The 10,238-nt window shown below is 41.8% G+C and overlaps 1 protein-coding gene across 5 annotated transcripts; it reads left to right on the plus strand.

Moving 5' to 3' along the window:
• Window positions 1-760: 760 nt before the first annotated feature.
• On the plus strand, window positions 761-9,681 carry LOC112559213 (trans-1,2-dihydrobenzene-1,2-diol dehydrogenase-like). 5 transcript variants are annotated; one of them, XM_025230268.1, is made up of 8 exons: window positions 761-1,182; window positions 3,176-3,321; window positions 4,014-4,125; window positions 4,876-5,039; window positions 5,892-6,141; window positions 6,901-7,028; window positions 7,312-7,462; window positions 7,863-9,681. In XM_025230268.1, exons 2-8 carry the CDS (start codon window positions 3,229-3,231, stop codon window positions 7,964-7,966), a joined length of 1,002 nt encoding a protein of 333 aa, XP_025086053.1. In that variant the 5' UTR covers window positions 761-1,182; window positions 3,176-3,228; the 3' UTR covers window positions 7,967-9,681. The 5 variants fall into 5 exon arrangements, with proteins under 5 accessions (XP_025086053.1, XP_025086052.1, XP_025086054.1 ...); XM_025230267.1 differs by having other exon boundaries at window positions 3,187-3,321; XM_025230269.1 differs by having other exon boundaries at window positions 3,200-3,321.
• The last annotated feature ends 557 nt before the right edge of the window (window positions 9,682-10,238 follow it).

Genomic DNA, 10,238 nt, shown 5'->3' on the forward strand with positions numbered 1-10,238 from the left:
GGAAGAAATTGCGAGCGAATGGATTTTAAAAGTACACTATTTTGCTGCAAAAGTGCTTCGCACAAATAAGTTGGACTCAGAATGAAGTGATAGTTCGAAAAAATAAAATATCACAGCTGGAAGAAAAATTATCAATGGGGGAAAGCTAGTGTGTATGTGTGTCATCAATCCCAAATACATGGACAACACAGCCTCCGTAAGACCAATCAGCACTTTCGCGGTGTAAACGCAACTTTCATTACCCAGGTATGGTACACTAGCTTTACTCGTCCATATGCGTTGCTTCACTACTGTTTAGTAACAGAATGCCACAAGAAACGTGTGAAATGAAATAAAGCTTAATTAACATTGGGAAAGCAGTTGATGGACAGAAAAAAACTGACAGAGATCTTAAGTTTTTTAAAGATACTCATTATGCTTTGCGGCGGACATATCAAACCAGAAAGAAGAACATTTCCGAACACCAAGGGATTTTGGTGGACAACTTGATGCAGGTCCTAAAACACAGCCAGTTCTGACATAATCATGACAGTCTGTGAACTTGGTTACAGTTAATATCGTGTTAGGTATTCTGTCATGTTTTGGCGGACTTTCGAGATTTTGTGATTTTGTTTATTCGAGTGTTAACAATGATTTCTGGTCATAAACTTCGATCAGGGTTCACACACTATGTACTCGACACGGAAGCAGAACAATTCGTTTATACGGACGCATGCGCAATGTCGGCTGACCGCTCTGCAATTACTCGCCTATTGCCTTTCAAAGTAAAGCCAGCTGGTACAAGAACGTGCCACGTGCGGTGTTTTTAAAAAAAGCCTTAGCGAAAAGAAGGAGGTAACAGGGGTTGAAGGGCACATGAAGGACTGTGAAAGCAGCACCATCAGAGCTTTGTGCAAGAACTCCCTGTCGAGAGCAATAAAAATAGTTCCTAAAGTGAAAAGGCAAGATCTTAGACCACCTGACAGCGTGACACTCAACTTTTGCATGCTGCAAGGTTTTAGAGAGCGGCGCACCAGGAAGAAAAGACTGGAGGAAAACTTCCCCTGCAACGAGGTTCATCATGGAAGGATGCCAACTGGGCCTTGCTTGATGTATGGCTGTTTTTTCATGCCCCGCTCGGTTACTACTGTGACGGATAGAAACTCCGGCAAGATTCGGAGACTTGGAACCTGTGGCATCTAGGTAAGCTACAGAATCTTTCTCATGAGTGGCAAAATTTGGTGTGTACTTCTGCGGGTTTAATGAGTGCCGTGTTCTCTTTTTTAACCCTTATACCCCTCACCCTGCTCGCACGCGTATGTGTGTGAGAGAGAGAGGCAGAGACAGATATGTTTGGGTCTTGCTTTCTGCACATACTTGCAGACATTCTTGCAAACAATTCCACAACAAACACAGAATACGTATCAATTCTCCTGCAGGTTCTTCCGAAGGAACAATTAAAAGAAATTGAAATTATGCTATCTCGATCCTTCTCCTACCTCTTTCCCCATCTCTCTCTCTCTTTGTAGCAGCCCTCCCTTCTCTCATTGTCAACTGCTTTTGTGATGGTGGTGCCCTCTCCTTTGCTACCTTAACTTTTCCAACCCTTTACGGAGGCAGGTACCCATTGACCATGCCGTAGCTGGATCGACTGGGAGTAGTAAGCTACGTCACAAGGGTATTGAACAGTCTTATCGCCGTCGCTCTAACTATAAGATTTTGTGTTTTGCCTTCCCTTGTGACATCCATGCAGGAATACCGACTGCGACCCCCATCAGACCCTCCTCCCAAAATGAAATTTATCTGTAGTTCTGGCAACAGATGCACCGACATGGCGTTTAGCAAAAGGCTGTGGCGTTTTAGCAATGCACGCTGATATCTCCCCTGAAATAAAATAAAGGGGGTGAGACAAGAATAATGAACACCCTCAGGGCCCCTGCTGTTCTCTTTAATATGTATAAGCGAATTCGGGTACGCAGAGGACTAGCTTCGGCCTCGTGTAAAAGAAAACGTTCGTATTACATTCAAGCCCACGCGCACACCCATACACCTACACAATTGCTTATATGAACGCACAAGCCAAAGCTTCAGACATGTAAAGGAAAAGTACAGCTTTCACCACTGGGGCTCTGGTTCTCATCAACAGGTCGGCCAGAATAAACTTTTTATCGCAATTTAATATGAAACCATTTGTCCCGGGATCCTTGTAAAGGCTTGTGGGAGAAAATGCTAAAAGTGTCAGCTTCTTCCTTAAAGCCCTAAAGTGTTACCTGGTCCTGGGTTCAATTTCTCGTCGTTTCCTCCCTTATGCCGAGGAAAATGGGATACATGAGGTTACCATAGTTACTATGACATCGCCTTGGCTGTAAGAGTTGCTGTAAGGGTTTCTCTCTCACTTTTTCTCTTTCTCGATGTTGACATATATATATATTTGTGACGCTGGGATACGAAAAATAGAAAAAAAAAAAAAAAAACAAACTCGGGGTGAGGGTGGGGGTGGCGGAGGAGTGAGAGCGAGAGAGACGCAGTACAAACAGTTTTCTGAAACTGAATGACATTTCGACCATTTTTAGAAACGCAACAACTGCAAGGGCGACAAAAACAGATTTTGAGAATATGTATACAAAAAAAAAAAAAACAAAAAAAAAAAAAAAAAAGTAAGCGAACCCTATCTACTCCTTAATACAATCAAAGGGTGGGAGGTAGATTAAATAAGCATATGGTTGTCACATGGTGCCAGAACTTGAGACAGTGTGTGTGTACTACCAGCAGCCCTCAGAATCCAGCGGGTCGCACGCAGACTCTGATGGCTCGTGATAAGAGCTGCTGAAGGGGTAGACAACTCGCTAGAAGTGCTGTTGACTTCTACCACACCGAGGGCTGTTCTGAAGGCATGGGGTTGCCTCCCCCATGTGCGGACATCGGGGGTATTTGTTTCTTCTTGGGCGTTACAGGATCGGCCGACACAGAAATATTCGATTAGACCATGAACACTCGAGGCTTTTGCAAATATTGTCAGCTGTCTTGTCTGAAGGTAAAGAAGACCTCGAAACTTGATCGCTCGCGTCATAACTTATTTCTTTACATTATAGAAAAGTTAAGAAAAGTTCATTTCGTAATTTCGTAGATGATGATGAGAGCAAGTGAGTGGCAACTATGCGAATTTCTAAATATTCGGGCACAATTCTTTGTAAAGTTCTTTTACAGGAATTTCAAAAAGGTTGCGACAGAGAACCTGATCTCACAGCGATGAGGGCGACAAGGTGGGGAATCTGCACTGCAGGCAAAATATCACATGATTTCTGTGGCGCCATACGAGCCTTGCCCAGTGCAGAACATCAAGTAAGTCTGCCTGTCTGCCTGTCTGTACTCGCTCATTCTGAAAACGTATTAGTTTTACACTTGCTGAAAACAAAATCTGCGCCTGTACTATAAGCAAGCCTTCAGTTTCCTACAGTCTCCAAGTGCGGTGTGGGGCACAGAGTGTGTGTCACACGCGCCCTGCATGCAAAACACGTGTGTCCTGGATCAAGTAGCCGTGAAAATTGTGCCATGGTTCAAAGCCATGGTTCCTACATTACTTGACCCTAAGCTTGTTACATTTTATCATCTCCACCTCCTCACCCTTTCTCTGTTCGTACGCGCGCGTTTGTTTGTTAGAATACATTTGTGCAAGAGAGAGTGTCTATGCCTGTATATAAGACTTTATGTCTATGTATGTACGTATGCATTTGCGTATTTTTATGTGAACGAATTAGAATATTTTTATTATGATATATACCAGAGAGAGAAAGTGTGTGTGTGTGTGGTCTTTTTTGTTGTTGTTGTTAAAAATGAGTAAAAGTGAGTGTCTGTGTGTTTTTGTATGCGTATGCATGTGAAAATGCACGTGTGTGTTTGTGTTTGTGAGAGAGAGAGAAACGAGGGGAGGGGCGTGAGAGTGCGCATGTGACGTGCGTGATGTCCATGACGTCAGCGTCTGAGGAGTGTCGCTGTTGTCGAGGTGATAACAGTATGTTTCGCGTGCTCTCCAGATCACCGCCGTGGCCGCCAGATGTCTGGAGGACGCTCAAAGCTTCGCCGCCTTCTTCAGCATCCCTCGCGCCTACGGCTCCTACGAGGAGCTTGCGCAAGATGATGACGTGGGTAAGCGCCACCGGCCGGTAGTGCGACTACGCATGCGCACGTTGACAGGCACTCATTAACATGTGTGCTTATGCAGTACGTTTGTTGAGTCGCTGAGTCTTATAATAAGAATTGTGTTGCCTCTTTTTTCGTTGATGTAATATTGGAGGCATATTCCTGAATTTATATTTCTGAAATATAAAATTAATTTGGCTTCATTGCTTATTAATTATTAGTCATCTCAGTTGGTGTATCACCATGTAAAGTTTATATACCATTTTATCGATTGTATTTTCCTAAAATTTATGAAGCATGGGTAGGCACATTGTATGAAAATGAATGTAGCTTATTTCGATATATGGCTTATGGTCAGCCATATAGAAGAAAATCACATGAAATCACACATGCATTAATTTAATTTAAACAATAATTTCCTTTTGTCTAAATGTTATGTATACATTTTAGGAACATCGGACATTGCATTTTTTCTATCTACAGATGTTTCCTGGTCTTTACTTACTTGTTTCTTGCCTTACAAAAGTGGAATTGAAATACATGAGGATCGATTGTGTCTACGGTTGTTCTTTCAAGTATCCCGTATAGTTTATTTTGTAAAGTCTTTAGAGGACAGATATCAAGTTCAATATCGTATATCAGTTGTTAACCACAGCAGCTGCTACCAACTGGTGTCTCGGCTACAGGCATATTTCTTTGTCGCTGGCCGCACGTGCTGAGGATGCCACAGCTCATTCTGTCGTTGCTGATTTGCAGATGTGATATATGTGGCCACCATCCACCCGTACCACCACGCCGTGTGCCGCCTGTTTCTGCAGAACAACCGCAATATTCTGTGCGAAAAGCCGCTTACCCTTAGCTTGCTAGGCACCCAGGAGCTCCTCGCAGAGGCGCAGGCTCGGCGCCTATTCTTCATGGAGGTCAGTCCCAGCTTGACCTAACTCTTGACCCCCAAGACTGGACCACTCAACGTCACTTGGCTAGACAAGTTTTTGTTGTTGTTGTTGTTGTTGTTGTTGTTGTTTTTGAGGGGGGGGGGAATTGGCTGTTGGGGCGAATAACGAATAGTGAAATGTCAGAATTTTGTTAAGTACAAACCATAGTCATTGGGGAATTTTTATCGACGTTGTGCGAACGTAGTCAAGAATCCGTGTCATGAAGCGTACTTTTTTTCAGTTGACTCCCTGTTCAATATTTCCTTGACTTTAGGAGGTAGAGCAGCGAGGGAGAGGAAATGGACACGGCCCTCACAAAAACTATACTCAATGGACCATATGGTTTACTTATAAATATATACGTACTCGAACAAGCGTGGGAAAACAGCACGTTTGTTAGACCTTTTATATAGCAATGAATGTACACGTGGTGGAGGGCGCATTGCTGCTGATAACCAAGCAATCTGGATGAGTGAGCGAGAAGAGGCTGTTAAATAAGATATGTTGTTTTATTGTGATGTTTTGCAGCTGTTTATTTTCAAAATTTAAGCATGTCTTAAATGAACAAAGAAAAATAAACCGTTCACAAAGAAAGAATATTGTCGAGAGATGTGAGAAGTTTTTTGTACATGTGATGATAAATGTGTTAACATAAAATGCAGATGTAAGCCATGACCATTTCATGGTTTACTGGTTAAATTGACAGGAAAGCGCCATTTTATGGGTAAGGAGGATACATTTTTTTTTCGCTCGCAGAAGTCTTGAGATTTACATATAGCAAATATGCAGAATCCTTGAAGTACTACATTTTGTTATAAATGAGGTATTTGTTTGCAGGGATATTGGTCTAGGTGCTTCCCAGTGTACGATCGTATTCGACAAGAGCTAAGGAAAGGAACGTTAGGAGACGTGCGCCTGGTGATTGCCAATATTTGCCTCCCTTTGGACGATGTACCCCGAATTCGACAGAAGTGTCTAGGAGGCGGGGGTCTAATGGACATTGGCTGCTACGCCGTTCAGGCAGCGAACATCGTCTTCCCAGGGAAGCCAGAGAAGATAGAAGTACAGGGATCTTTCTTCGAGGAAGGTAAAGTCCCGTCTTCATTGAGCCAGTACTAATCTCATCTCAAGAGTGTGATAACCGTTCGACAACTGAGGCTTTGCTGTTGTTGGCAATTAGCGATGCTGAATGATCGATCATATATAGAAGTTCGTGATTAATCAAGTGAAGTCATTTAGTCGTTTTGACTACTTGGGTTTCATTTTTTATTTCCATACAATACAGTAAGTGGACATGACCCGCTGACTAGAGAATTTCACAATCATCTCGAGCACAAACTCGAATCGTGACACCGGCTCTTTACTTGGCAGGGTGGGGAAATGGAATAGGAAAACGTGAGATAGGAACCTATTGTGTCCTTACAACTGATTGAGTTCTCAAGGAAAAAGTAACCTAAATATCTCACACATGTAGAGTAGTTTGTAGTTAACGAATAATGAATTAATGAAGTACCACATTGAGGAAAAAAGTTGAAAAATTAGTAAGTTAAACTGCGCGACTGTCTGTACTGTCAGTTCCTAAACAAGAGCGTGGTAAGCTCGTGTCTATAAATTACAAATCAATTATACTTTTTGTTCTTTACTATCGACAAAGTGTAAGGGATAGAGAAGTCGTCTGAGATACCATTCGAGCGCACTCTTTTAGGTCATTTATGACCTGGAACACTAGTAACAACAACAACAACAATAATAATAATAAAGCGCCATATCCTAGCCTTATGACCATATGAGCAAGCTCAGTGAGCTTTAAACATCACAGAATACTGATGCTGTGTACGTGTCGCAGGTGTTGATGCTGGGGGGTCCATCACTCTGCGGTACAGCGGGGGAGGACTGGCTAGCCTGTGCTACCACACGGCTGTGGCCGATGGATGTAACCGCCTGGCAATCATGGGGTCAAAGGGCAACATTGTGGTCAGTATCGTGTGTGTGTGTTTTTTAGGGGGTGGGTAGGCGCGCGCAAACATGTGTGGGTACCCATTTGATTGTACATGCAACTGGTACTTTGCATGCGTTAGCGCTCATGTATTCAATAATGATTCTTCTATAATTTAAAAAAAAAATCTCCCACAAGCGTACGCGCGAACAGACACGCACAACAAGTGGGCATTCACTCTTGCATCTATCTTCCCGTCGATACCCTAGATGACAATACCACAATTATCTTGAAAGTCTATGTTTGTTTTCCAATCGTCAGGTTCCTGGCCACTTCTGGTGTCCCGACAGACTGTTGACACCGTCTGGAGAACAAGTTTATCCCTTCCCTGAGTTTACTTTCGACTTCCTCTTCGACAATTCCATCGGCTTCATCTACGAGATTAACTGCGTGCGAGAATGTCTTACGAAAGGTGACGACTGTTGGTCACGTGACGTAATGAAAGCTACTGATTAGATATCTTTGCATGGAAATTTCCCTTAAAGTGATCTCTCTCTTTCTGTGCCTTCTCTTTTTCCCATAATTAATCGTCTACCCATTTTACTTATAGCCAAACTAGCTTGTTATTACTGTTTTCAGCGTCAGCTTTAATATTTAACCATTTTTCATAAAAATACACTGTTTTAACAGGGTCATGATGCTAGGGTAAATCGTTGTCCCAAGGCAAAATATAGAAATAGAGAGAAACTATAATTGCGAAGTCGTGTCCAGACCTCACGCTTACTGTTTTATGCTAATTTTCTCCCAGAACATTTTTGTCACTGCTTTACTAGTCAAACTGGTGCTTTTCTAACCCTCTTCCGGTTACACAGGTTACACAGAAAGTCCCGTGATGCCTCACGAAGATACTGAGACCATCATGTACATCCTTGAGGAGATTCAGCGGCAGCTTGGCGTTTCCTACGACTTTCCGTGACCATAACCTTTGACCTGGCCTGTTGATCACACAATCTTGATTCGAACAGTTCAGGGTGCATAAACAATGTTTCCAATTTTTGAGATTGATCTCCTCGTGGCAGTCAAGACTATGCATGAAGTGCTCGGTAATTTTTCCTGTTCGTGTATTTATTTTTACTTTTATTTTACATATATTTTTGGCACATTTTAAAGAATGAGTTGTTACGACAAAAGCTCACCTCAGTGCATTTTTTTTTAAAACGACTGTATTTCAAATTCATTTCAAACGCCAGGTGCTCAACTTCAGCAAGGTTCAAACTGGAATTTCCATGGAGATTAAACTTTAGATCAAGATGCCAAGAAAATTTCTTTTCGTTTAAAGGACTAGTGGAGGGCAAAGTTTAATCAATGATTAGGTAAAGCTCAATACAACATACTATTTCCTCAAATCTGGCTGAACACACCTTTTCCGTTTAAGATACGCACACCTAGCAACATCATCATGCACAGAAAGAGGTCAACAGCACACATGTGAGGCTTGTACATGGAGACGTTTTCGTTGTCGAGGTCTCAGCTGATGAGAGAACTCAAACCATATGTTAATGATGAGTCTCTGTCTACAACTTCAAGTCGCCATTTTGACTTCCTCTTGCGCATGATGTTGTAATTGTGTATCTCGATGTCAGTCAGGGTGTTTTCATCCAGATCTGGGAAAATAGTATTTTTACATAAGCTTTACCCAGTCATTACTAAAATACGTTCAACTAGTCCTTTAACTTTGTAATATACAATTGAAGACGCTTTTTGTTTTGTTTGTTTCTTGTTCATTTAACGAAATATCGAATGGATTTAGGTGCATCAGTGTATCACAATACTTACGCGGTTCTTCGCCATCTCAAATTTCATTGGTTAAAAGAAAGAATGAGAAAGAATGCCTTCAAACACCTTGTGTTGAAGACCATTCCAAAATTTACAACTGATAAACACAAGTTAAGCTGAAAGCAATGCTTTTATGAGGGGGGTGTGTGTGTGTGGGTGTGATTTTTTTTCACAGGATAAGTAGTCTTATGAACAAATATGAATGACTGAAAGACTTGCGCTTATTCATGTGGGTGTTTATGGATGTTGATTGTTAAAGGTCACGAATAATTTGATGTCGATCATCTATCTACCTATAACACTGTGAGAGTTGAGGGTGTCAACTACTTTTTTAATTTTTTCTCATTAGAATTTCTTTAGAGATGAGTGAACAAATGCTCAGCATTTAATCTACCTCAGCGATAGCCCGATAATCGAGACACTTTTGTGTTGCAAGGGAACCATTGCAGGCTATTAATGTGCGCAAATATGTGTACATGATATTAGTGTAGATGACAGCTTCGTTTGTCACGTCTTCTGTGACCATAGAAAATGAGTGAAATTTTAGGGGATGAACTGGGACTGAAATGTAAAACAAGCAGAGCGACATCAAATGCCTTAATTTCGTTCGCGTGTGTGCGTGCTTATGCATGGGTGGGTGTAGGTGTGTACGTTACGTAATCTACCTTCTATGGATGGCGCTATATTGGTCAGTTACCCTGGCAGCAGATTGTTCTTTCTGATCATTTAAAACCAACAAGAACACGTGTGGAAACGAGGAAAAGTAGCTCATCTCTCACTGATATACTTTTTTCCAACTTTTTTTGGCAATGAACACGATGATTTTGGTTGTTTTATGTATTTTCATAGGAAAGAGAAAACAAATAAAAAGGCGACAACTGTGTACAATGTAATAATTTTCACAAATATCTTCACAGTTGTGGCGTTGGTGGGGTACTATTTTGCAAAAATGACACCATGCCTCAATATTCTGTAAACTACACGCGTCATATACGACCCCTTTAAATAGTAGCGTTTACAGAAGATGTTGTTCACTCCTCCTGGTATACTTGCCCCAGTTTATAATGTAACACTGTAACACTGTATCAAGATCTCTTGCCTTTCTTTGTAGATGTTTTTCCAGTTGTAATTAAAAACGGTTGAATTGTACATTAAACCGTGCGTTTCTTTTCTTCTGTGTTGCAAAAAGCGAATGTGACATACAAACTTACATACACCTGTATCCAGCTGAAAGGATGTCTGTTGGTCAGTTCTTTAAGGGATCATTCAGTCTCAAAAAGGTGAAAGGAGGGGTACGCTGCGGCACTCGGGTGTCGAACCGCACAGCACACGCGCTTCGAGCCTCAAAAGCCAGTGTTCTAATCACTCACTTCCCTCTATGGCTGCGAGCTGAAGCTCCACCTATAGCAAGT

Source organism: Pomacea canaliculata, linkage group LG3 (assembly GCF_003073045.1).
Source record: "Pomacea canaliculata isolate SZHN2017 linkage group LG3, ASM307304v1, whole genome shotgun sequence".
In the NCBI taxonomy this organism is placed as follows: domain Eukaryota; kingdom Metazoa; phylum Mollusca; class Gastropoda; order Architaenioglossa; family Ampullariidae; genus Pomacea; species Pomacea canaliculata.

Coding starts and splice junctions, on each gene's coding strand:
- LOC112559213 (XM_025230265.1), top strand. CDS start 2,890: ATGTGCGGACATCGGGGGTATTTGTTTCTTCTTGGGCGTTACAGGATC. Junction 4,126..4,875: donor TGCGCAAGATGATGACGTGG/GTAAGCGCCACC, acceptor GCTGATTTGCAG/ATGTGATATATGTGGCCACC. Junction 6,142..6,900: donor GGGATCTTTCTTCGAGGAAG/GTAAAGTCCCGT, acceptor TACGTGTCGCAG/GTGTTGATGCTGGGGGGTCC.